This window comes from Westerdykella ornata, assembly GCF_010094085.1.
Source record: "Westerdykella ornata strain CBS 379.55 unplaced genomic scaffold EI97scaffold_3, whole genome shotgun sequence".
Taxonomy (NCBI): Eukaryota; Fungi; Ascomycota; class Dothideomycetes; order Pleosporales; family Sporormiaceae; genus Westerdykella; species Westerdykella ornata.
Window position 1 is genome coordinate 1,487,367 of NW_022986853.1, and position 25,311 is coordinate 1,512,677.

The 25,311-nt window shown below is 51.5% G+C and overlaps 10 protein-coding genes across 10 annotated transcripts; 6 read left to right on the top strand and 4 right to left on the bottom strand.

Annotated features, from left to right (window-relative positions):
• Nucleotides 1-365: 365 nt before the first annotated feature.
• EI97DRAFT_184671 (phosphoglycerate dehydrogenase) lies at nt 366-2,874 on the bottom strand. The gene is made up of 4 exons (XM_033793543.1): nt 2,714-2,874; nt 2,209-2,658; nt 2,034-2,162; nt 366-1,984 (listed from the first exon to the last, which is right to left on the bottom strand). Exons 2-4 carry the CDS (start codon nt 2,549-2,551, stop codon nt 639-641), a joined length of 1,818 nt encoding a protein of 605 aa, XP_033657247.1. The 5' UTR covers nt 2,552-2,658; nt 2,714-2,874; the 3' UTR covers nt 366-638.
• Nucleotides 2,875-3,142: 268 nt separating this feature from the next.
• Nucleotides 3,143-4,259, bottom strand: EI97DRAFT_370744 (lactoylglutathione lyase; the record flags this gene model as incomplete). Its single annotated transcript, XM_033795247.1, has 4 exons — nt 3,143-3,207; nt 3,257-3,650; nt 3,696-4,161; nt 4,216-4,259. The coding sequence occupies 4 exons, from the start codon at nt 4,257-4,259 to the stop codon at nt 3,143-3,145; spliced, it is 969 nt and encodes a 322-aa protein (XP_033657248.1).
• Nucleotides 4,260-5,131: 872 nt separating this feature from the next.
• Nucleotides 5,132-5,851, top strand: EI97DRAFT_370917 (uncharacterized protein; the record flags this gene model as incomplete). Its single annotated transcript, XM_033795259.1, has 2 exons — nt 5,132-5,202; nt 5,260-5,851. 2 exons carry the CDS (start codon nt 5,132-5,134, stop codon nt 5,849-5,851), a joined length of 663 nt encoding a protein of 220 aa, XP_033657249.1.
• Nucleotides 5,852-6,268: 417 nt separating this feature from the next.
• On the bottom strand, nt 6,269-8,280 carry EI97DRAFT_455920 (uncharacterized protein; the record flags this gene model as incomplete). The annotated part of the gene is made up of 3 exons (XM_033800684.1): nt 6,269-6,317; nt 6,370-6,790; nt 6,840-8,280. The coding sequence occupies 3 exons, from the start codon at nt 8,278-8,280 to the stop codon at nt 6,269-6,271; spliced, it is 1,911 nt and encodes a 636-aa protein (XP_033657250.1).
• A 5,006-nt stretch (nt 8,281-13,286) lies between these two features.
• EI97DRAFT_370871 (uncharacterized protein) lies at nt 13,287-14,264 on the top strand (the record flags this gene model as incomplete). The annotated part of the gene is made up of 1 exon (XM_033795256.1): nt 13,287-14,264. The coding sequence occupies one exon, from the start codon at nt 13,287-13,289 to the stop codon at nt 14,262-14,264; it is 978 nt and encodes a 325-aa protein (XP_033657251.1).
• Nucleotides 14,265-16,213: 1,949 nt separating this feature from the next.
• On the top strand, nt 16,214-17,104 carry EI97DRAFT_482416 (uncharacterized protein; the record flags this gene model as incomplete). Its single annotated transcript, XM_033802067.1, has 1 exon — nt 16,214-17,104. The coding sequence occupies one exon, from the start codon at nt 16,214-16,216 to the stop codon at nt 17,102-17,104; it is 891 nt and encodes a 296-aa protein (XP_033657252.1).
• Nucleotides 17,105-18,410: 1,306 nt separating this feature from the next.
• Nucleotides 18,411-19,720, top strand: EI97DRAFT_464914 (uncharacterized protein; the record flags this gene model as incomplete). The annotated part of the gene is made up of 2 exons (XM_033801446.1): nt 18,411-19,361; nt 19,418-19,720. The coding sequence occupies exons 1-2, from the start codon at nt 18,783-18,785 to the stop codon at nt 19,718-19,720; spliced, it is 882 nt and encodes a 293-aa protein (XP_033657253.1). The 5' UTR covers nt 18,411-18,782.
• Nucleotides 19,721-19,883: 163 nt separating this feature from the next.
• EI97DRAFT_184761 (uncharacterized protein) lies at nt 19,884-21,382 on the top strand. Its single transcript, XM_033793545.1, has one exon. It carries the CDS (start codon nt 20,318-20,320, stop codon nt 21,161-21,163), a length of 846 nt encoding a protein of 281 aa, XP_033657254.1. The 5' UTR covers nt 19,884-20,317; the 3' UTR covers nt 21,164-21,382.
• Nucleotides 21,368-22,685, top strand: EI97DRAFT_184754 (ThiJ/PfpI family protein). The gene is made up of 2 exons (XM_033793544.1): nt 21,368-21,478; nt 21,573-22,685. Exons 1-2 carry the CDS (start codon nt 21,476-21,478, stop codon nt 22,413-22,415), a joined length of 846 nt encoding a protein of 281 aa, XP_033657255.1. The 5' UTR covers nt 21,368-21,475; the 3' UTR covers nt 22,416-22,685.
• Nucleotides 22,686-22,967: 282 nt separating this feature from the next.
• On the bottom strand, nt 22,968-25,067 carry EI97DRAFT_430745 (uncharacterized protein). Its single transcript, XM_033797766.1, has 5 exons — nt 24,726-25,067; nt 24,514-24,672; nt 24,107-24,458; nt 23,708-24,051; nt 22,968-23,657 (listed from the first exon to the last, which is right to left on the bottom strand). Exons 1-5 carry the CDS (start codon nt 24,837-24,839, stop codon nt 23,127-23,129), a joined length of 1,500 nt encoding a protein of 499 aa, XP_033657256.1. The 5' UTR covers nt 24,840-25,067; the 3' UTR covers nt 22,968-23,126.
• Nucleotides 25,068-25,311: the final 244 nt, after the last annotated feature.

Consider the following 25,311-nt stretch of genomic DNA (forward strand, 5'->3'; position numbering starts at 1 on the left):
CGCCCGCCACGCCTTCCGCACCTCCAGCGCCGTCATCCCCTTCCTCGCCATCGTGCTGGGCTGGCCTATTATAGCGGCAAAGACGCTGGATAAGGCTACGGGGATGTGACTATTTGAGCGGCAGCGGGGTGCAGGTTTGAGGGAGGGGGAGGAGAGGGAGAGGGAGAGCGAGAGGGAGAGGAGGGATGGGGAGGATGTGGATGGGGATGAGGTGGATGAGGTGGAGGAGTTGATTTTGGGTATGCGGTGGGATGATTAGGGGTAGTAGGATGGGGTTTGGTTTCGTGTGTATTGTTTGGGGTTTTTTGGGGGGTTTTTTTTGGGATTAGCTTGGGGGAGGTTATTTCGGGAGGCTTATGGGATCGATGGGATTGGAAGGGAAGGACTGCAAGTGAAGACTGGGGATGTGACAGGCGCGGATACAACACCAGCTTCGGAGTAATCGATCAGACAAATAATTAAAAAACAGTTCAAAGGAATGCTTCTGTCGAGTTCAATAGTCCATGGCACAGTGCATGAGAGAAGACGGTGTATTCCTCTCTAAGCCAGACGTTGAAGTCCAGTCCTCCAATCCTCTCCTCCCCTCCACCTCTCCTGCAGCAGACCGCAAACTAAGATACCAAAAGCAAAAGTTCTCATCAAAAGTTAATCACGCTCGCCTCCAACACGCCCTCACTCCCAATCAAACTCTGCACAACCTCATCCCCAACCGCCCCATCCACCCCAAGAATCATCAACGCCTCATTCCCCTCCTCCCCTCCAGCACCAGCAGCCTCCGTCCCACTCCCACTCCCATGCCCATTCTCCTCCTCATGCAACGGCGCTACATTCATGAACCGAATATTCACCCCAGCCTTCCCCAACTGGCTCCCCACGAACCCAATCTTCCCGCACGAGTCGAAATTGCGGCAGATCAGCAACGTGCCCTTGGCCACGAACTCGCCCTTGAAGCGGTCCAGGCGCGAAATGTACGGCTTGTTGCCCGACACGAAACCCTGTATCACCTGGTCCTGGTCTTCGGCCGACTGCTTCTGCGACTGCAGCGCGCGCTTCGCGGACGGCGAGTTGGAGCGCGAGAGGTCGGAGCGGACGGCCGAGGTGGAGCGCGATGCGCGGGCCCGCAGCGTCACGAACGAAGAGTAGGGTTTGTCTTCGACGTTTTCGCGCGAGCGCTGCTCGTTGATGAGGATGCCGCGTTCCTTTGCGAGGAGCTCGGCGTTGACGATGTTGATGTTCAGGCCGTCCGAGGATGTGATGGGCGTGAGGAGGCCCTTGACGAGGGCGGCAAAGAGGGGTTTGGTGGTGTTGAGGCCGGCGAGCTCGCCTTCGTAGATGATGTCGAAGGTGGTGCGGAAGGACTTTGTCGCCGTACCGGAGGCGGAGCGGTGGGTTAGGAAGTGCTGTGTGTAGAGAGACCCCATCTTTTCGACGAGGATCACGAATGGCTGTAGGGTTCGGTACTCCTCCTGCAAAATGATGGGGGCATTGACGGCTGATCGTGGCAGGCCTCCGTTGAGGATCGTAACGACTTGCTCGCACACGTCGATCGAGACGTTTTCTTGAGCCTCTCTTGTTGATGCCCCCAGATGAGGAGTGGCAACCACTTTAGGATGAGCGATCAATCGGCTTGCTGAGCTATCTGGCTTCGGAGGCTCAGACGTGAACACATCAATACCAGCACCAGCTATCTTTCCGGCATCGAGAGCTGCCACCAGAGCGTCCTCATCGATCATGCCCCCTCTCGCGACGTTCAATATCCGAGCAGTTGGTTTCATTGTAGCAAGTTCCGCAGCTCCAATCATGCCCCTGGTTGATGCAATGAGTGGAGTGTGCAATGTCAGGAAATCCGCCTCCTTGAGCACATCCGCAAGAGTGGGCTTAAGAGTAACAGATGCAGCAGCAGCCAGGTTCGCGTTCGCATACGGGTCATACGCAATCAGCCGCATCCCGAAGCCGTTCGCAATTCGAGCAACAGTAAGGCCGACTAGGGAACCGTGAGTACGTGGCTGATTGCAAAAGTATTTCATCCGCACCTTTTCCGAGACCAACAATGCCCAGCGTCCTGCCTTTTGCTTCAATGCCGGTGAGACGGCTACGGTCCCACTTGCCAGCCTTGATGCTGGCATCCGCGTCTCCAATATTCCGGGCCACAGCCATCATGACTAGAATCGTCAGTTCGGCGTTCAGTTAGAGTGGCAAATCGCGTACGCGCAATGGTGTGCTCCGCTGCGGCATTGATATTGCCAGAAGGCGAATTCACCACAATCACTCCATGCTGTGTAGCTGCTTCGACATCGACATTGTCGACGCCAACACCAGCTCTTGCCACAACCTTGAGCTTCTTAGCAGCCTTGATGAGGTCTGCCGTGACCTTGGTCTCGGAGCGAATGATCAAAGCCTCGTACTCGCCAATGATGGTTTTGAGCTCCTCTGGGCTGAGTCCCTTCTTCTCGTCGACATCGAAGTCCTCCTTGAGAAGTGCAAGTCCATCCGGAGATACCTTCTCAGGAATGAGGACTTTTGGTCTGGTTGGGCTCAATGAGATGGGCATGTTGATTACACTGGCGCAAATGGGTAAAGCGTAGCTGCTGGGAGAAACAGATCTACGCTTCGTATTTATCTATTCTGAGGAGCACGGTCCGCTATCGGACGTCAGTCCTGCAATTCATCTTCATCAGCTGTGAGCGGAAGCTTTGTACAGGAGCTTGCTTACTCTTTGCGGTTTAGATTGCTACCCCGCCCCCGCGTTTTGGTGATGGTTACCCCACGATTGCGCCTTCGGCCTGCCAATGTCTTATATAAACGACCGTGAATTACCTTTTGGGGACTTCGTATGCATACGAAGTGGGACCGGAGTATGTTTTGGGTGGCAGGGATATCTATCGGCGACTAAGACAGAAGGGCACTGAACGCACTGCATCGGGGTAGACAACAAAGAGCTCGGGATAGGCTGAGCTAGTCGTATTGTACTGCAGACGTGGACCAAGAAGACGACTGCAAAGAAGCGTTACATCGACTGTGAATGCTCAGGGTACCTGTACAAATGCTGTGTCCCGGTCCCGGTCCTATTGGAAGATTTGTACAAACGTGGGGTGTTGACCGTGGGAGTGCGCCACGGCATGCAAACTGCCATGTGAAGCTCTCACCAGTTGGCACGTGTCTTCAGGTTCTCATTCTGTAGAATCTCGATCCAATAACCATCGGGATCTTGTACCACTGTTAGTAAGCATACAGATCGCCGAACGCTGAAACGTACCAAGAACAAAAGCAATGTTCTTCATCCGCCCGTCAGTCAGCCTCTTCTTCCAATTGACCTTCTGCTCTTCGAAGCGGGCACATGCAGCATCAAGGTCGTCGACGGACAGACAGATATGACCGAAGCCCTGGGGTTGAGCGTTACCGTCGTGGTACTTGAAGTTCGGATCCTTTTCAGTTCCGTAGTTCCACGTTAGTTCCAGCAGACCTTCGCGATCAGCAATCGGGCTGACACCCTTTGCTGAGGTTGCCGGCGCATCAGGACCATAGCCCAGGAAGTAGAGATTGAAACCCCCTTCCTTCATTTCCGAAGTCCGCAGTAGCTTCATGCCCATGGTCTCTTGGTAGAACTTCAGAGAAGCTTGGGCGTCCTTGACGCGGATCATGGTGTGGTTCTCGTCCAGTCAGTTTCGGCTCAGTAGCAACAGCGATATACATACCAATCTATACGTAGCAGGGTCCGTCTCCTTGATATTTTCAGTCTCCTCCAGTGGCTTCTGAGGAATAATCTCCACCCAGTAACCATCAGGATCCAGAACGAACGCAATGCTCCGCATCTTCCCATCCGTCAACCTCTTCTGAAACTTATATCCCGCATCTTCTAGCCGTCGGCACGCCGCTTGGATATTATCGACCGATATGGCCAAATGGCCGAAGCCGCGAGCGGGTTCCTGGTTGCCGTTCGCGATCTTATAATCCGGGTCGTTCTCGGTCCCGTAGTTGTGTGTGAGTTCCACGATACCTTCCCGATCTGTCCAGTGGTTGCCGTGCGAGACTGCCCTGGGGCTATCGTATGCGAGGAAGTAGAGGTCGAATTTCGCATCGGGATTCTCGAGCTTGTTGATCAGCTTTAGGCCGAGGAATTCGTAGAATTGAACGGAGCGTTTGGGATCCTTGACACGGATCCTATAAACCGTAAGTATAATCCATCCACAGTCGAATTTGGGCAGGGCAACGCACATAGAGTGGTTAAGTTTGTATTTGGTGGGGTCCGTTGAAGCCATGGTTGCTAGGGCTCGGAGAATGCTGGGAGGGAGGGTGTGGTTGATTGTACGAAAAGCAATTGAACTGCGCAGTCGGAAGCAATGTGATACTGCAGGTCGCAAGAATAACATCAATTGCAGTTCCAAACGTCGCTGCGATGGAATTCAAGCAAAATCGAACGCGGGGAGCTGCTAATAAGTGGTTTCCAAGCGGTTTCGGGAATGTGGTTCAAGGGATGACGTTTGCTGAGTAAGCGCTGCTCCGCAGCCCGTCGGCAATTGCTCGGAATTATCTGCCCTAGGCTCTGGACAGAACACATTCACCCGAAAACAACCGCCGATGACTGTTGATTTCCAGACATATACTCCAGCTCTTTCTCTTTTGTAATCACGGGTCCTATGGAGTATATTAGGGGAACATGCCAGAAACACGAAGGCACGTGATGTGGCTCGGCTGATTGGGCACCTGGTCAGATCCATGGATAAGCGGTCGGCGCTTTACCGCGCTTGACAATTAGTCTCTTCCTGACATCACAACACCATGCACAGCAGTCTTGTATACTCGCCTCTACTTGTAGCTGCGCTTCGGCCTTGATTTCTATGCCACTACTAGTCGCGGAGGGCTTTGTTGACCGATTTCCCTGGGGGTCCCGCCGCTGAGACGTGGCGGGAACCGAAGATATCACAAGCCATATCTCCCTCCCATTGCTAGCATTCGTATGTGACTAGGTATGGCTTATGCTCTTCACTTTAGTATTGTTTGAATCCTCTTTTTTTCTGTTAATCTTCTCAGTTCTTACTACTCTTCCCGTTCCTTTCAAGTTATTCATCGTTTCCCTCTCCATCCCCGCGTAACTGAATCTCGTATCCTGACATGACTTCGCAGACCCAAAATGTTAAACGTTCTCAAGCTCAGCGAGCTCCTCGCCAAAAATGTCGACCCGAAGCTCTACCCCCGTCTATTGTAAGTCCCACTCATTCTCCACCTCTCCACATCCACATCACTCACGTGCCCTGCCAGCGTCATGTCCCCCAACGGCACCCTAATGGCCTACTCCACCCCCGTCGACGTCAAAGAGCTCCGAGATCAAGCCGCCCTCATCTCCATGGCTTGGAAAGAGCACGAAGCAGCATTGAAGAAGAAACATGTTAACGACGCGAACGCCTCAGAAAGCCAGAGCTCAGCTTCGCCGCCTGCGCTGGAAACGCTGACAATAGAATTCCAACACAACAATATCATTGTGCGCGCACTGCAGCCGAAACTTCTCCTGGTACTCGTCGGCGGCGTCCCGCCGTCGCGCAAGTCAGTGTTCAAAGTCACGCCAGAGGCACACGGCGATCCCCGGTATCCGCCGGCGGAACCGTCAGAAGTAGAGGAGCCGGCAACGAGCCCGCCAGAGATGCCAACGGAAGGAACCCCGAGTAATGGAGACGCCGGCAATGGGAAGAGAAGAGCTGCCTCCATTCTAAGTACGATGAGCCAGCGAGAGAAGGACCTAAAGATCGGGGCACTGCATATCCAGCGGAAGAAGATAGACGCGTTGACTGCCTTCATTCGGGCGGATTTTGATGCGAAAGGCTTCGTCATGCCAGATGATTCAGGGTTTCTGTAGCTCTTTACTCGGACGGGGCTGTTCTGTGTGTTCCTCTCTTGTTGGTTATGTGTGTGTTTGGTGCTTTGGTTATTGGGAGATACCTTCTCTGGTGTCGGTGGTTGCTTTCGGCTCTTCTCGGTTATTCATTGGCAGTCCCATTCAGCAGTCCAAATCTATGACTTCAAAACCTTGCCGGCTTCAATGACTAAGGTTTCACGACGCATAAGAAGTGTAGAATATTGATGTAAAGATGTTGTATTACCATTATAGCCTTGCTGCAAACCCAGTCACACCATTCGCGAGTCCAAAACCATTCCCTTGCAGTTCCTTACCTTTAGGGTTGTTTGCGCCACACACCCGACATCCCACTAATGAAGAGGAAACCGATAAAGGTGACCTCGAAGAATAAGAATCACGTCACAGAAAATTACGCGCTCAGTCTCCAAGACTCAGAGGGTTACCCTTGCTCTCGCCGGCACCGCTCCTGGGAACAGAAGTTAGGCTCATGATCCAACACATACGCGGGGATTACTCACCTGCGCTTCTTGCTCAGTAACATCAACCTCAGCTTCGCAGCATTGGCTTTAGCTTCGGCGAGTTCAAGTTGAGCGCGGAGCTCCTCCTCGCTGTCCCCATCCCCTTCAACCTCTTCCTCACGCAGCAAGTCCGCTTCGGCAGGTCCGGATGGCTTGATGGAAGCTTCAGCTGCGCGGTGCCTATTGCTGAGTTTAGATTCGTCGTCAAGAGGTTCGGCTTTGATCTTGGGCGCAGGCGATGGCTTATAGATGCGAGAGAACTTGGGTTCCTGCTTTGCACTGTCACGCATGCGAGCGAGGGGCGTCTCCGGGCTAGACCCAATGGTACGGTTACGAGCGTTGGCGTTGCGGTGGTCGATACGGGAATGGTCGCTGGTTCGCACGTCTGCTTTCGCTGGGCGACGACGGTCGTTGACAGCGTCTGACAAATTAGCGACCTGCTCGTCAACTAAAGCAGAGGATGAACATACCTTCGTACGAATAACGGCGTGACATACTGTACCCATTGCTGTCATAAGTGTCGGGACCATCAAGGAGGCCGTAGTCATCGCGAGGGCGGGGCCGAGAGCGGTCAGGCTTAGCACCTCTATCGGACATACGTGTATCCTGACCAGCATAGGAGCTGCCTGGTGCTCGGGGAGTAGGCGGCACGCGATACTCGGGCATCGCTCCACCGCGCTTCCTTGAGGAGGTCGACTTGCTGTATTCCTGCACTGCGTAACTTGTGCTATGGCGCTGATGGGCTTTCGCGGGCAGCTGCTCATAATAACCGCTGCGCATTTGGTAGTCGTGGGTAAGTTCGTGACTGTCATCATCCTGGCCCATTTCGTCGTCTTCACCACTTTCATCGCCGTAAGCCTCCGACCCGTCGGACGAAGATTCCTCGCGGAACAAATCTTTGTAGTATGCGTCTTTCTCCTTGGTGTCCGTTGGCTCATCACGGTTCGTCATAAGATGCTTGTAGCGGATACTAAAGCTTTGGCCGACGGACCAGCCATGGTCCAACATGTCCTCGATGACATCAAAGTCGGTAGTGACGAGCTGAGGCTTCTTGTTGCCGGTATGTTGAATACGGTAGCGAACTACATCCCCCATCAGCTTCTTCAGGCGCGCTTTATCATCGCTCTTGGCGGCAAGAGAGAGGATGGCCTTCAGAACGCTGGGCATCCATTTCATGGGATCGTCCTCCGACTTCCTGTTGTGTGTGCGAGGTTTCCCTTTCTTGCGCTTCTGGAGGGGTCGATGATATTTCGGGATGTAATTCTTGATGAAGTCTTTGCCCCAATGGCCTTCGATCTGCCTAATCAAGGCCTTCTTAGCTCGCGCGTCGTCCTTCTTCACTGGAGGGGGTCTGTTCATTGGCTTCGGGCCTGGCTTCTTCTTGATCTTCTTCGGGGGTGGGCTTGGAATGTCTGCGTCGACCCCTGGGCCGCGCTTGTCGCCACGAGAGAGAAGTCTATGACCGTTGGCTTCACTGCCATTCCGAGCATAGTCAGAAGCATTGCGGCCGTGAGGCTCATGTTCCCGGTTGACCCGCTCATGGAAGTCGTTTTCCCGAGCCCGATGATGACCTTGGCTCTGTTCGCGAATATCCCAGTCGTCCTTGCCAATACGGTCTGCAGATTGCTCACGAAAGCCATCGCCATGATCACTTTGGTCAGACAAGACGCCATCCAGGTTACCCTGCTCATGAATGCCGACATCAAAAGCGCGGTAGTCTTCTTGATTGACACAATCACCGTCCTCATGTCGATTTGGGCCACACAGATTTTCGTCACGGAATCGGTTCCCGTTGGCTATGCCCCCATCTGATTGGCGACGATGCTCTTGCCCAGCCAATACCTCGTCGCTGTCCATGCCGTCTTTCCGGCTGCGGATTTCGTCGGGGGCCGCCGGCGCGGCGTCACTCATCCTTCTCTGGAGCAAAAGTTCAATGAACGCTGACCAGGAGCATACACGGACTAGCACTTACTGGTAGTGGCGTGGAGTTAGAGAAGAAGCGGATATCAGACTGGCGCGGTGACGCTGTTGGTGACGAAGCGGCAAATAGATCCGGAGTAGGTAGGCGCTCAAGCCGCTCTGGCGACAACCAGACTTGTTGGGAGCGTCCCAAAGAACGAGAAGTCTCAATGGTGGGTGGATCGTTAAGCGCCTCCAGGTTTGCGTACGAGAGTCCTCTCAGAGCTTGAGGAAAGAAGGGAGCGGCAGATTGTGGGAGAAGAGTTTCTGGTGGGTGGCGGTGAGCTTTTTCTGCTGCGATTCCAGCCACGCTAGTCTCATTTGGTGAGTCAAAGCGACGGTTTTGGATCGGAACCGGTGAAAGAAGCTCCTATGAACTGTTATCCATCAGTTGCAGTCTGCTGGGTTACCCTACGAGTGCACCTTATCGAAGGATGCCGTGAAAGAGTGAAAGCGACCGGGCGGGATCTGTATGTTAAAAATAGAACTCAGTCGCTGTACAGTTCTGTTGTTGTATCCAGGTGAAATTGTAGAGTGGAGATCCCTCGTTGAAAAGGCGGTATGGAGGACGCAACTTCGATCCACCAAGCAGCTCCGAGTGATCCGTAAGAAGACCTGACTCTGAGGAGAATTATGCACTAGGCAGCACTGGCAATTAACAGCGCAAGAGCAATACTGCGAGACGTGCGGAGCGTTCACGCAGGGCTTTGGGAACCGAAGCGGCACCACCCACATGAACTTGGCGGAGCTGTCGGGGAGTGGGAAAATTGGTGTTCCGCAACACCATATTCTACATCGAACCCTCACCTGTCGATAACTAGGTTGCCAAATATGGCTCCATGGTCAGACGGAGTGCATCCATAGTTTCGCAGGTCAGCAGGACAAGTAGGCATTGTGCAGTCTCCCTGGCGAAGTCCGACAGGCTGTGAGTACTGGAACCATTGAATGCGCCGCCCCATGCTTCTTCGGAGATTCAAGGAGGATAAATGGTCGTCAATTATTGAACAACGCCGACGTTATCCTAACGAGACTGTGCAGGCGCCAGAGCACGTGGTTCAGCTGTTACACTGGAGAACGGTGGCTTTGTATGTTGAGAAACGACTTAATAAAGGAATGCCTGCAAGGAGAGATATAAGACTTTGACAGCTGCTGAGCCCAATCCATGACTATAGTGCCGAGATTAGCTTCATTGCTAAGCCTGGCGAACCTGATCACAACAGGTGATGACTGCCAAAGAGCAGACGCGGATCCATGCGAAGCCCCTACGGATCTAACGGAATGGTCCGCGAGATCCACTCAGGCGTCGGTAGCAAATTGAGAGCGACGGTTCGAGGGAAGGAGAGATGGAACACTAAGGAGGACGTCGATTTAAAGTTGGACAGCGAACGCTAAGGAAGGCGAAGCTTTGACCATCGACCAATGACGCCTGAGGACACGCGTTTGCTCCTGAACTACACTGGAGTGCTATCCTCTCAAATCATTTGAAATAGCAGGACTCATGTCACGCAACTGTTGGGACCGGCCACCAATAGTCGAGAACAGCCACAGATCCGAGTCCCGCGAATTCACCACCTCGTCTTGATCACGTGATGTAACCCTCCTCAATCATCGCCAGGAAATATTTGAGGGATATGGGTAATCCAGGGAAGCCAATAAGTGCTCACCATCATTTCGTCTCCGTCAGCGCGTACAGGCTGTAGCAATACTGTCAGAACGTCAGATATCTAGCACTTCTACCTATGTAATCGTATGGTATGAGCTCTAGCCCGGGAAGTTTCAGGGAAAACGGCCCTGCGGAGAGAAGAGAGCGATGCTCCTTATACATAACGAGGAGTAGAAGAGCAAAAGTTTTACTCTGCAAGAGTGTTGATAGATTGAGAAACCCCCGCTGTGTCGTAACAAACTGACTTGCGACTTCCCTTGAGCAATCATGGCAACAATTGGCACTGGCAATTGACTTTTAGGCGAAGTACATAAAGCCTCGAAGCGTATCCTAAGATATTATGCTGCCCGCCGCTCCTCATTTATCCCTGACCGCTATGCATTAAAATCGGGTACTTACAACTTCCGGGCACCATGACTCTAGCACACCGTGTAGTGGCAGCGCCAATTCCAAAAAAGAAACTTGTTAAAATATATACATATCGTCGCCAGGTTTTGTTTTCCTCTATCTCACAGTCTAAGAATCCAGCAGCCGGTGCCTAGGGTGACAACGCGGGCGGTATTCCAGCTTGAAACATTTTCGTCAGTCACTATCACGGATCTTAGAGTGAACGGCTAAAGCGTAAGTGCACAGAAAACATATTAGTGAACGATTAACTAAGATTTGCCAAGTTTCTCACTTCATTATGCTGATGGTGTTAAGATCGCGCCACTAGATTTACTAACGGCCCAAGCATCAGGTCCAACTTCATGGCACCCGGATTACCTTGTCACAGTAAGGTTTCGCTGTGTGAGTGGCGCATACCAAAAGGCGATGTCTTGCAGTGGTACTTGCTGTTATAGAAGCTTGACCAGTGCGTGACGTGTTGTCCGTATTTCTGCGGCCCATATCAGGGTTCGTGTGAAAGCCGCCCAACAACAACATTTGTGACGTTGACCGCTCTATGAAAGTCATGCTTTCACACTTGGCAAGCACGGGCGGACTGTCGCGTCACCCAAATCCGCTGAGTATATAATCTCTATGTATTCTTGTACACAACCTGCGTGCGGACAACCTTGCAACAACTCAACCTTGACTGACGAACCGCCGATTTCTAGTAAGTACTCACATCTCGATGCCCAGGTAAACTCGCACACTAACAGCCCACTCCATCTAGAACACAAATACTCCTCACCTTCCCCCTCGTAATTATACCCTTGTACACTTCTGCCATTGTCAACGACTCAGAAAGACTAAGTCTGTTGAGACAGCCCCTACCCGCCAGATACGCTTGGCTAACATCGCTCAGAGCTTTCATTAAGGTTGCAAAGGTTGAACGCAATAGGCAAGGCGTCTTTACGTCATGTCGAAGTCGAGCATCTCAGTGGCTGTACCAGGTTCCCATATGGCCCCCTTACGGAGATGGACAGCCTTAAAGAATTCCTCGTGACACAGACAGACGCAGCAGTTCTTCGCCACTGCCTAGGACTTGAGCTCATCCCGAATGCGCCGCGTCTCCTTAACCACGCAGTTGCCAATGTCCTGGACTGCGAGTCTTACGAACGCGATCAATCCAAGCTGACGGAAATTGGCCTCGATACGTTCTATACTCGGGACATGCACTCTACTACCTCTATAGGCCCACATGGACTCCATCTTCTCGAGAATGTTTACTTCTACCACCATAGGATCACTACCATCGTGCTACGCTGGAGTGCTATCCTATTAAATGATTTGAAATAGCAGCACTCTTGTCACGCAACTGTTAGTACCTGCCGCTAATAGCCAATAATAGTTACAGATCTAAAGTCCTACAAATTTACTACTATATCTTAATTACGTAGCATACTACTCCTTAATTCAATTACTATTTTTTGTCTCTATACAACGGTTATAGGCTGTAGCAAGTGCTGTCAACATGTTACATATCTAGCACATCCATTTGTAAGATATATGTGCAATGCACTGTTCGACCATTAAACTGTTAATTATTCAGCCAGGGATAAATTCAGTGAAAACGGGCCTGCGGAGAGACGCGAGCGACATTCATACATTAACGAACATTTTAAAGACAAGGTTTCACACTGCACTACTTTGGATGGCTTGCGAAACTCTTGATGTGGTCGTATCAATGCCTGAACGCTGAGCGAGTTTGCATGATATGTTTGCCCAAGAATGCTCCACTCTAAGACTAGCAACACCTTTAGAAGGCATTAACGGTATTTGTAACATTCCGACGGGTTTCGAATAAGCTCATGCAACCTAACTGTAGATTAGTTTGCTAATCTGGGACAGAATCAGCGTCAAACGGTTTCACCTAACACCTGAGACCGCCCTATGACGTTTGTTCCTCCGTCTCAGAGAAAAAAAAATGATTGGTATATAGTCCCAAGAGCGTTGGGCGAGGGAAACATAGTACTAGCGGAGTTCTAGCAATATAAACGTCGCTACCTTGCTACAGTGATAACTTATATATATCTCTGGCCGATTGCTTGGTCGGTCCAAACAGGAGACCAGTCTCGATGCGATAGACATGGCGCAGCGTACTCGCCCCAGAGTTATTCAATGTCATCGTTACCAATGTCACGGATTAGCTGATCAAGGGCCATTTTCCCATCTGAATGCATCATTACGAGCCATCAATCCACGATCGAATGGGGACTCGGACTCCCATGAGGACGTCATCACATCCACTTGCGCCATTCACATACGTACTGTAGCTTTCCCTATCTGACTGAACTTCCTCCGAATGTCAGATTACCTGCTCCGCGGAACTCAATTGGCTATAATCCAATCAATAGCGTATTCTCCTCTTTGCTTGCATGGTCCAGGAGGTACGGTCCTTTCTTTCCCAAGGTTCTGAGGCACTGCGCTGATTGGTGTCCAAATCCCCTTTTTTACGGTTTACGCAAAGCAGCGTCCCGACCGCTGTCCAATGGGCACCGAATAACCCGGCAAAGAATCCGTGACCCCAAGCGATGTTGACAACGCTGTCATACAAGATGCATAACTCGTTTGAGTTCCTGCCCCGAACGACATTGTGCAGCAGTTCTCTTCTCATTATATGTGATTTTGGATATCTTCATATATAGCTCATCATTGTTTTCGGACAAAGTCGACAAGCTTGAATGTGCACAATGCGAACACCTCCGGGGCCCGCTAATATAAAATCCCCCAGCACAAATACCTTACTCTTTTGTCAGACCCACACCGATACTCCTTCCAAATAATGGACACTTGGGACTTTGATTCTCACTCGTCCCTACCAGTGGCGCAGGACCCCACTGGTATGCTTTACTTTGGCCCGTCTACGGAAATGGAGCATCTGAAGGAGTTTCTGCAGTCCCAGAGCAGCGCCTCTGTTCTTGCGCATGCTTTGGGTATTCGCATCATTCCACACGCACCGTCGTTACTGTCCAATGCCATAATCAACGTCGTAGATTGCGAATCATGGGAGCGCGATGGCAACAAGTTGACCGAGATCGGCCTCAGTACATTCTCAGTTCATGACATGCATGCAGTCCCGTCGCCTGGGGACCATGGTATCAATTTGCTGAAGAATGTCTACTTCTACCATCATCGGCTTACTACGACAGCTCTTCTTATCAATGGTCGTTGGGTGGCAGGTAACCCTACGAAGAATCGATTTGGGAACACTCGTTTCGTAACTCCCGCAGAAGCGAAGGCTGCTCTTCGAGAGGCATTCAACTGGCCCTTGAAACCTGCAAAGGGGAAAGGTGAGCCAGAGTATTGCCCTGTGATTTTCATGGGCCATGCAATTCATAACGACCTGAGCATGCTTAGTCGGGCATTGGACTTCGATGTATCGCTGTTCGGAACCGCGGTAATGACGATAGACACTCAAGAGCTCGCGCCATCGCTAGGCGTATACACTGGTCCTGGGCATCTTATTAGCCTTCGAAGACTCTGTGAGAGCCACGGGTTCGAATACCGTGATACACATACGGCCGGGAATGACGCAGCATACACCTTATTTGGCGCGGTCTTCATGGTCCTGAATCACTTTGGCATTGCCGGTGAGGGAGGTCTAGATGCTGCGACTGACGAAGGAAGCTCACCCACACTAACACCGCAGCAGGTAGTCGATACCATTGAAGCGCTTAGTCGGGACCAGGTGGACAATTGGGGTGTTGCAACATTCTGTGAGCGCTGTGATCGCTACAACCATCTTCGACGAGACTGTCGGGCTAGAGTCAATTGTCAAGTCTGCCTGCAAGCCAACCGCAAAGGCGCAGCCCGTTCCCATATGACGAGCAGGTGCACCTGGAAGTAGGCGTAATGCTGGCGGCCCGAATTCACTCACCCTTAGTTGGGTCGCTTGTAGAAGGTTTCAAGCCTGTCAAGCGCCAAAGCGGTAGGGTATCCGGCGAGCAATCGTGAACAGGCACTTCCCAAGGGTTGTTGGTGTTACTAACCTAAACTAGAGTAGTCACATGTGTGCTACCATTTCCAAGGGTTCCTTACTACAATACAAATATATCCCTTTACAATCACATGACTCTTCTTTATCCTTGTCGATAATTACTCCAGACTTAGCACATGTCCGCGAATCTCTATTCTCTATAAGTACTGGCATGGTGATCCATTCGATGACCACGTCCTATATAAGTATAATTGTGGTCCTGACCCTCAAGGACTAACGCTGGGATAGTAGGGGAATAACCGATGTAACCACGCACGTCAGCTTTCCGCTTAATTGTACATGTGACTATCCCCATGTTTGCGCAGCCAATCCTGTCCTATTCGTCTCGTTTACTATTTGAAGCGCACAAACATGAAAGCTTTAGGTTGGTTACGTAAGCTTCCCAGCCCGCAATTAACAATCCATTGAAAGAATGCGCGTAGCAACTAATATCAATCCAAACTGGAAGTGAGGACGTGGTATAAATGGCGCATATAGAGTAGCTGGAGTAAACTGAACGGTATAAAGTCCCCACTTTTAACCAACAAACATCTTGTCGCCGTGCGCTTCCTACAGTATGAGAATTCCACTGAGATCAACGCCGTAGGAATTGACTTTGCAAAGTCTCATGCAAGTTGTTTGCCTTTTTCCCTCGATTACGATATGGTCGAACATTTTTCATCCACTATGCTGGAGTGGAAAGCTCAAATCAAGCCCCACTTATCGGCCAACCGTCCAATGGCTTAGAGATCTTGGATATAAGTGCTAGTTATTCGCCATCGCAGACGCATTTTAGCATGGCAGACCCGTCTTGTGTCATATTTCTACGCTCAGGGTTCCTTTATATAGTCAAAAGCGCAGTTCTTAGAATCTGTGTTTCTGCCTTGTGCCGTTCACACTTCTCGAGGTACATAGCCAAGCATTACTCGACTTAAAGTGGGAAGGGTCGGGCCACGCTAGACTTTCACGCCTGGCAGCCGGCCTTTACACCTCTGTACCGCACATATAAACTAAGTTTCCATCCGGAATAACACAGCCTCAGACACAACTATCTGGGAAGCATACCCCAGTCACCATGTCCCAAACCCAATCGCCCGTCAATTCCGCTAAGAACCCGCTCGGGAGTCTTAAGGACTTCCTGTGCCTGATCTGAGATCACAGTATTGCGACACTTGCTGGGAATGGCAAACCTCAAGAACGTGCCGGCAATTATGGACAAAACTGTCATCATCTGCTTGGACTGTGAGTCCTACGAGATCGACTACAGCAAGTTAACGAATTGAACCTGTCGCTGCGTCACTGGTGGACCTCCATGGCGCAGAGACCCACTGTCGAGGACCTAACTTGGGAACCCCCTTCGATTTGGACGATCAATACCGCCAGACGAAAAGCTGTGAGGGAGCAGCTTTTTTCGCCCATCATGTTGCAGACCGCCCAGCACACCTAGCAACTAGATTCTGGTTTTGGTGGAAGCTTCCTCTCTCTGGACAGATCATTATATACAGCATCATTCATTGTGTATTAATCCGGAAATTTCAGTATTGTCGAGTATGTAATCTATCCGTTCTTTCACGGGTGCGTCGTGCGAAAATGACCCTACAAAAGAACGGGCGCCCGCACATTCACTGGAAACATGAGCGCCTATATGGAGCTGCACTAACCTTCCACAACTGCTGCAAGATTGAACACTATGTTCCAGACGGTCCGAACAACCGCGCGCAGATCACGGCGCATTCGCACCACTTTTCACATAAGTCGGTCCGAGTTGCGCACACAAAAGCACAACTTCAACCCCTGGGATATTTCAACCAAGTTCAACGATGGCGAGCAACAGTCAATCTCTCGAAATCGATCTCCAGAAACGCTCCTCCTTAGCGGTTATGCGCCATCTGCTGGGAGTCGAGTCCATACCTGACGCGCCTACGCTGTTGGAACATGCAATGATTCTCTGCATCGACTGTGAGGCCTATGAATTCAATCATAACAAAGTCACCGAGGTGGGACTGGCAATGGTCTCTTCTTCAGACTTTCGCGCCGTACAGCCCGAATTACAAGGCCCTTTCGCTGAGAACCTGTTGAAGAAGATCTTCTTCTACCATTTCCGAGTCATCGAGAACGCTCACCTGATAAATCGCCGCTTCTGCCCCGGGAACCCTACAAAGAATCGCTTCGGACAAACGCGTTTCCTAACCCTCTCGCAAATCCAGGATGCTCTGACCTCGGCCTTCAATTGGGATATCGATCCGGAGGATCCTGGGGTTGGTCGATGCCCGATTGTGCTCATCGGACACGCTCTTCAGAACGACACGAACATGCTGGGTAGCATTGGGATAGACGCGTCGATTCTTGATATGGTAGTTAAGACTGTGGACACCCAAGTGCTGGCAGGCGAGGTGGGCTTGCCATCGTACAGAGGGCATTGGATTGGGCTCCGGAATCTCTGTCATATCCACGGCTTCTCTCCACTGGATTCTCACACAGCTGGAAACGATGCAGCGTACACCATCCTTAACGCTGTTTTCCTCGCCATGCGCAATGAACTGTTTGTGGACGGTCTCGAGACAGCTGTGAACGGTCTCGGGACAATTCAAGATGTGGTGGATTCAATTTCTCACGAAAGCACAATGCACATCTATCGATATGGAAGCGCAACATTCTGTGAGGGTGCGGGAGTCATACTCACCTTCGGGCGAAATGCCACGTCAGACTGACGTGCAGACTGTGCTTGGAGAGGGGTCGACGCAATGCCGCGCGTACGCACACGACGGAGAAGTGCACTGGGCTCCAATAAGTGCGCCCTCATTTTCTTACCGCTATCAATAGATCTGATGCTGTGGACTGTCCCTGAAGGCGGGTGTAAACAGGGATGTGCTGTTTATGATGTGCACACTGGCAGAGGAGGGATGATAGGATTGTAGAGACACGCGTAAATGGCTTCATTTGGCGTTCTAATCTGGGATGCATTTTTCTGCACACTGTCGTGTCTGCAGAAGACGCATGATATACTACCCAATAATATCTCTTCATGGTAAAATATTGTTTGAACCTGACCTTCAGTCTACTACAAGTGGAGAATTACTTGTCTCATAATTTAAGGGTCAGCCAGAACATTTTATTCCCCTACTTTTCAGGTGAACAGACACACACTGCAAGCTGGCGAGTGACATTGGAGGTCGGTTAAACGTTGTTGACTCAAAATAAGGGCCACAGACCTATGCAGCGGAAGCACAGATTACAGGAGGAAGGAAGCAGGGAGAATGTGACGCAAAACCATGTTCCTGTTTCTACCAGACGAGAGGTCCATGGTGGGTTTCTGTTGAGTGATTTACCTACATGAGACACTGTCTACGCCTTTGTGAATCCTGTTTCGCCACAGAAAATCCGAAACAAAAAAGTAACGGCATTCTTTCTTTGTCTATGCTGTCTAATCAAGCGGATTTCCAATGCATCTTACCGTGTCTTACGCTAACTGAAGATATAAACACATCTTGTACTCCCACGACAACGGCATACTTGGACTTGACTTACAGGCATTCGCTTCTATGCTCATCGTTCGCCAACGATACAAATAGTCACGCCTTGATTTGCAGCAAGTTTGTCTTTGCATCCCTACAACGTCCCCTCCAGAATTCCCACCACCTTGCGCCAAATCACCCGTGTCCCGCTGGATTTCAGCTCCGAGACGCCTGAACAATGAAGCGTATCCTGCTTGGTTTTAGCCCAATTTTGTATACATCTGAAGGTTTGAAAGCCTCTTTGGAGCCGCTGAACAATGTCACAGCCTTTGTGCCTCTGTACAGTTCAGCTATGTACACAATGGTAAGACCCTATGATATATGCACCTTTTTTCGCCTGTTACAGTACTCTTTTTGAGAAACCCCAACTCGTTCAAACTGTAGACACTCCATTGTCGAAAAAATTCTTCGAGGTATCGAAAGCTGGCCCTACAACCACCGCACCAAATATCCAATAAAATGTCTTTACCCGACTCAACATCAAGTCAGCTCGACGAACCTTGCTGTCTCCCGCCCTACCCAGCTACTGCTCTCTGCTTGCCAGAAGTCTGCAATCCCCTGAACATCCTCCTCAAGGAAGACCGCATATTTGAAGCGGGAGAATACTGTGGAGTAAATACCTTTCTCTTACGGAAAATCATCCGACATGCCGTATGCCAGAGCAGTAAGGCAGCATGGGTGGCCATTAAATTGGAACTCTCCGCCCCTTGTGTATCTCCAAAGATCCTCCGGAACCATATCAACCTTCGGGGGCTATACGACTCCCTTATCTCCCACATCTTACTCCTGCAGGAATCTCTAGAGGAAAGAGACCTTGATTATAAGGAAACGGTAGCTCGCATAACAGGGGTGCTTGCTCAACGCTTAGTGCACCATGTTAATCGGAAGAAAAAAGCCTGCCACGCATGGGAGAAGAGTTTGTTTTTCTACGACAAGGCACTTAATTGACCAGCCTTGTAATAATGTAGCCGGCAAGGCAGTACTTCGTCGAGTCGAGACCTTAGAGCAAATACAGATAAACCGCGAGCTCCCCTTTTGGAGAACAGACGATGTCTTCATGACAGCATTCGCCGTTGGCCGTGATCCTGATCGCGCACTACAACATTGCCGTGCCATCACGCCGTATGATTTTGGTGAGTCATTTAGCTTGTCTGAATCCCAAGACGCACTGGATGGCGGCGGAAAACCCATCGCAGCTGCTGAGCAATGCTCCATCTGCCTCGAATTTTCTCAGGGTAACGACAAGTTCCTTCGTACACGGAAATGCAGTCATATCTTCTGTGCCGACTGCCTTACAAAATGGGCCGATGAAGGTCTTGACATAAATGAAGCCTCGCCGAAGTGTCCCTACTGCAGACAGGCCATAGACATGGTCGATCCAGATGAGCGCTTTGTCATTTGGAGTGCGTCCGGTCAAGTCGCACGCATCAGTATGCGCAAGGCTCTTACTTGGGTATGGTTATGCGAGGTTCGCGTTCCTCATAGCCCCTATGCTGGCTTGAAAACCAGCGGATGGCTGATAAATGCCGGGTCGCCATGATGTCCTCTACTGATGAAGACTTTGCGAAGCGAGTTCGCCGGCATCGGCGAATTGGTGATGCCTTTTCTGATTCCAGCCATCAAGCGCATCCATCACCTTCTTTTGAAGCAGTCGAGCAGCAGGATCAGTTAGCATCTGACGAAATGGAGGTCGAGGAAGATGATTCCTATGAGGAGTCTGAGGAGGACTCTGAAGAAGTCTCCGAGGAGGACTTTGACGAGCAGTCTAGGTCGGAATTCGGCGACGGTTACTTCAACGAGGCGAGACCGTAGCCGACAGTATCTAGGTATGCTGACCCATTCTCTTGCGGAACTTGAGGATGCCTCGAAGACGATAAGCGGTGTATGTAATCTGTACAACCTGTCTCGAACCTGAGAAATTCAATTTTCTTAACAGAGGATATGTGAACATTCAAGGGATGTTTCCGTTTATGTGGTCCTGTTGAAGAAGATTCATCTGTGTTCGAAGCGGTCGGCGTTGTCCCTCAAGGAACAGTTATCCAAGTTTCTTCGCGGAATGATAAATGAGCAGGCGTATCGGCTCAAAATATTTTCCTTCGAATCATGATCAGTTGATAATAGATCACGTTGTGCACTCAGTTCAATCGTATATTCCCTTTGCTTGTCCTGCCCCTTAATGCGTTGTGCTTATGGTCTTTAACTTGTTCGCTTTCATCATTTATTTTTCTGTGCATCTGGAGTCGTCTGTCGCTTATAGATTCCAAGTTCGTCCTCTTGTTTCACGCTGTCACAGGGCTCCTTCCCTGAAACGTTGAAAGCTTCGTAAAGCTTGGCACGATCACGACGTCTTACCTTTTGTGCAGATCTCAAATTCGATCATCACCCACCACCTGAAATTCAGCATGCATCATGGGGCTCTCCCGCCGTGTACTCGTTATCGTTACATCGGTACTTCTTTTGTTCGTGGTGGCCATCTCCCTCGTTGCAGCGATTGAGGTCAGAAGCTCTCCGCGAAAGATCATACCCATACTTCAAGTGCAGGCGCAGCAAGCCGGAAAGTCTGATCGCGAGTCTGTCAAGGGAAAGGCGAAAATCAATGGTTCCGATTTCGACCGCGCAGACATCTATCCTGCGCCAACTGTATATTTGACGGCGGAGCCAACACCGGTGCCGACAACGCCGCTCATGACGACATCCATATTTTGGAGCAGCATCAACGACGAAGATGGGATGATAGGGCGGAGTAAAACGGCGCCATTACCCTCGACGAGTGTTGTCGGGAAACCCAGCAGCAGAGTCAAGTCATCACTTCCCTCTGCTCCGACGGGGCTACCTGGCGCATCACCCCCTCCAACAAACCCCCAGCTGCCGATAGTGGCAATGACATATACTGGATCAAGTGGCCCGCAACACTGTCGTGGAGAACTGATAGCACGGGTAGACTTCCCACTGCCTCCTTCGGCGTACAAGAACGGCACCTGCATCAACCTTCCGGCTATGGCTCGCTGCGGTGTATTTTTCGCTTACAAGGAAGCCGGATGCGAGGCCGATCTGTTCAATGCGGATGACTGCTTGAAGACGACAACGACGTATGTGAACACCGTTGTGTTCATGCCTGAGGAGAGAAGCGTTGGCGCCTATTGGAAGAGCATGAAGATCAGATGCGGAGTCGAGGCACCTGAGGCGAAGCTTTTGGATCCCGCACTGCTGGAGGGCTTGGTCAAGAACCCAACAGCAAAAACAGGGACGCCGTAAGAGGTTGCAGTCATGTGTCGATGTCCATAAGGCCAGGAGGTTTTCCACGCCGGCCAGCAGTGCATCCCCAGAGCCCCAGTAGACCCGGGACTTCATCTGGAAAGCCCTCACTTCATCCACGGATCTGCTATGGCGTACCAATCGTATCTGCCGCTATTAGCAGCGCAAGGTTCAGTCACAGCTCAACTGAGGTGGCCGGCTTGGCAGTGAATGCCTCGTCACGTGATCAATCTGCGCATTTCTTTGCGGTATCCGTCCAGGATGAGGGAATTTGTGTTCAGAACATCAACATGAAATGATTATTGTGAAGAAATGGTAATAGAGTACCTCCGTCCGGCCTTATCCTAACAGTATGTCCTACGCGAGCTTTGCAACTGACGTCATACTGACCATGACCTACCTCCAACAGATAAACCATACTAAACTTGAACGCCATCCACCCAACATCACACTCCCAATATCCCAAACAAGTCCAAGCAAAAGCAAAACCTCCAAGATGACCTCCAAAAAGGTCCTCATCATAATGTCCGACGCCTCCTCCTTCCCCCTCTACAACACGGGCGCCGAATCCAAAACCATCCAACAGCCCTCGGGCTACTTCCTCATGGAACTCGCCAAACCCCTCAAGCGCCTCCTAGAAGCCGGCTACGAAATCGCCTTCGCCTCGCCCGAAGGCAAAGAACCCACTCCCGACCCGCTCAGCCTCTCCCTCGCCGCCTTCGCAGGCAACTTCTACGAGCGTAAGCGCGAAACGGACCTCATCGAGCGGATGAAGCGCGAAAACGGTTTCTCTCGGCCGAAGAAGTTTTCCGAGATTAGCGATGCGGAGTTGGAGGGGTATGCGGGGGTTTTCATTCCGGGGGGCCATGCGCCGTTGGCGGATCTGGGGGATAATGCCGAGCTGGGACGAATTCTGCGGCATTTCCATGAGAGGGGGAAACCTACGGCGGCGATTTGTCATGGGCCGTATGCGTTTCTGTCGACTAAATATGTCGGGGATGGGGAGTTTGCGTATAAGGGGTATAAGATTACGAGTTGGTCTGATGCGGAGGAGAAGTTCATGGAGACGGTCGTGTTTAGGGGGGAGGTGACGAAGGTGGCGTCGAGTTTGCAGGAGGCGGGTGCGGAGATGGTGGAGGGCTTGGGGACGGCGTTGGGGCAGGTTACGGTGGATAGGGAGCTGGTGACGGCGGATAATCCGGTGGGTGCGGATGCGCTGGGGCAGAAGTTTGTTGAGATGTTGAAGGCGTAGGTGGGAGAAACGAAGCGAGTGTTAAGACGACCCCCTCGCTGGCAATCAATTACGCGTTGGGAATACCCACGGTGCTCGATCTGGTGTTCTACAAGTCGGCAGTGCGAGCAATCGAGTTCGATACATGCGATGATCACGCGAAGTTACCGATCTCCTTCACGTAATAGGATTTCGACGCCGAGGGACGAGATACCCGTAAACAAGCATTTCGATATTAAAAGCCAAGGCCTCCGGACGGGCCACTCATCCCAAGGGGACGGAGTAATAATGATGCCTCGCCGCATCGGCACATCGTGCGCGACCCTGCATGATGTTCGTTACCAGAACCCGGTCCCTTGGAGAAACTCAAACCACCTGTGCGGGATACGCTTCTCAAGGGTCGATTGTCTTGGACTTGGATCACGGAACGAACACGGGTCGAACTTATGAAGGGGCGAACCTGAGGGAACGAATTTTGTGCTACGCACGCTTCGGAGTTAGGGATTTGACTTCAACGAATCTCGTCTTCTCCACCATGTAGAAAGAAAAAGTCACTTCAGATGCACGAACAGGGAATAGATGCAAAGTACATTATCTATCAATCAAGCACTAAACATGCAAATCCTTCCCCAAGATCAATGAAATCGAAATGCAAAGTTTACTATCTAGCCACTAACCGTGCCATATCCACCCTTCCCAAAGATTCAATGAAATCAAACATGCGACCTAAAACTAGGAGACCCAGTGATCACGCTGGACATGGCGCTTCCCCTTGCCACGGCCCTTGAACTTGCTCAGCCTAACGAGGAATGCCCCACGGTCGATAGTATTGATCACAATCCACCCGCTCGGGAAGGTATAATGGCTCCAGGTCCCAGCCTCCCAAACCGCACGACCGCCACCCTCCTCATGATCATCCTCAGGGTACGTATCAAAGAACGCAATCTCCTTGACTTCTTTACCGCTGGGGACAAAGGGGATGGAGCTGACGTCGAGGACGTGGAGGCCGGCCTGGTAGTTGGACTGGTACGAGAGGCCGTCGTAGACGAATTGGTTGTGGTCGACGGAGCGCGTGCTCGACTTGTAGTAACCCGTGTTGACGGGCTTCTCGAGGTTGGTGATGTCCCAGATGTAGGTGACGGGGAAGCCGTCCTTTGCGGGGCTGTCCGGGTTGGTGTGCTCTGGGTCGAGTTCGCCCTCGTCGAGCTCGTCGTCCATGACCAGGTGGGTTTGCCAATTGGGGTCGAGGACCCAGCCTTGGTGCTGTGAGAATGTTAGCTTAGCTCGGAGAAGGTTGAGCGAGAAGTACATACAGTGTAGGTGGCGCCAACGTAGGGGGTGCGAGAAATGATGGTAGAGGAGTTGCCGCCCTTCTTGTCGGTGACGTCGTAGATGGTCAGGGTATCCTCGTTGTAGCCGTAGCAAATGTCACGGCCGTAGTACTTCTTGTGAGGGCCACGGTAAACGATGCACTGAGCATCATGGACGTAGCCGTCCTGCGGCGCGCAGCCGGTCTTGTACGGTTTCGCCGGATTATCCATGTTGATGAAGATGAGACCAGATGCGCACGTGTCGTTGCGAGGCTGAGCACCAACGCCAACGGCATAGTTCTTCTCCTCATTGACAACGACGTTGTGTACACGTCCCATGGGGAGGTCTGAATGATCCATGTCAGTGTCAAGAATGCCGTGCTGCTTATTGCTTCCACGTACCGTTGAAGAGCGCAGTGAGGTCGGTCTGGGTCGAGAACACCTTTGGCTTCTTGGGATCGACAGTAAGAAGCTTGCGAAGATCGAAAATCTGGACGCCGTGATATTTGGCCTCGGAGCCGATGATGACGTAGTTTCCGAGAGTCTTGATCTCGCGCCAGATGACGGGCTCAGACTGCTGGGGAAGGCGACCGAGATAGATGAGCTGGCCTTCCTTCGAGACCTCGGCGAAGGCAGCACCATCGGCCTGTCCGATGATGATGAACTCGCGACCTTTATGGCTCCATCCCCAGGAACCGGAACCCTCTCCGGTAGTGCTGCCGAGCTCCCCGTGGGTCAAGAAGTCGTACAGATCCTGCCATGTGTTGGTACATGATTAGGAATTTTGGGGTTGCACAGAGATGGCTCACAATGTCCTTGCATTTGTACGTCTGGCTGGGGTCCCCCTTGACAGCCTCCACCTTGCCGTTGATGCATCGAATGCGGTTCTTGTCAGAGCGCCTGTCACGGAAGCCCCTCCATTTTCTGTGATCGAAGCCACCAGCGGCTCGGTGTTTCGCCCAGGCACGCTGCCGTAGGGTCAGTACAGAATAACTTTTTGCATGAGCAGCGCATTCAGTACCTCTTTCGCCTGCATCATCAAGGCCATGACCTCTCCCGACTCATACTGCTGCCTGGAAAAGCCTGCTGCGGAGACCAATGGCAATAATGCCATTGCGATGGTGGAGTACTTCATCTTGTTAACAGGAACCACGAAGTCTTCGATGGGATTTCGAGCTGGCAGTGGCATTCGCAAAGAGCAGCGTAGGCTTCCTTATATATGGCTCCCCGCTTCGTTCCCACCAGCCCGGTCCATCAGTGTTCACGATACGACACCGCCTGGTCCATGGTCGCATCAAGCCTAATCCCGACCAGAGGCGAGATTTGACCTTCCTATCGCGGATAGCTGAGCTAGCGATGTCTGTAGGGAGTAGGCCTGTCTATGGTGCAGCAGCCGAGATGGTGTTCTAGGCGGCCAGGGCGGTGCGCAGCTTCGGGACGGGTACCGTGACTCACCGCCTGGCGATCGCCCCCACCTGGCGATCGCTGAACACCAAATGTTCGACATTTTTACACGACGACCACCACCGCAATATATACGCTATGGATGCCGCATTGGAGTTGTTGAAGTCGCTGAAGCCTGGAGAAAAGCCTAATTACGCACAGGT

What these genes read in the sequence shown, in the direction of transcription:
- EI97DRAFT_184671 (XM_033793543.1), bottom strand. Translation starts at nt 2,551, where the DNA reads ATGCCCATCTCATTGAGCCCAACCAGACCAAAAGTCCTCATTCCTGAG. An exon ending in AGCGGAGCACACCATTGCGC is followed by an intron (nt 2,163 to 2,208) that starts GTACGCGATTTG and finishes TGACGATTCTAG; the next exon opens with TCATGATGGCTGTGGCCCGG. An exon ending in CATTGTTGGTCTCGGAAAAG is followed by an intron (nt 1,985 to 2,033) that starts GTGCGGATGAAA and finishes ACGGTTCCCTAG; the next exon opens with TCGGCCTTACTGTTGCTCGA.
- EI97DRAFT_184761 (XM_033793545.1), top strand. Translation starts at nt 20,318, where the DNA reads ATGGGGCTCTCCCGCCGTGTACTCGTTATCGTTACATCGGTACTTCTT.
- EI97DRAFT_430745 (XM_033797766.1), bottom strand. Translation starts at nt 24,839, where the DNA reads ATGAAGTACTCCACCATCGCAATGGCATTATTGCCATTGGTCTCCGCA. An exon ending in CGTACAAATGCAAGGACATT is followed by an intron (nt 24,459 to 24,513) that starts GTGAGCCATCTC and finishes AACACATGGCAG; the next exon opens with GATCTGTACGACTTCTTGAC. An exon ending in CCTCACTGCGCTCTTCAACG is followed by an intron (nt 24,052 to 24,106) that starts GTACGTGGAAGC and finishes TGGATCATTCAG; the next exon opens with ACCTCCCCATGGGACGTGTA.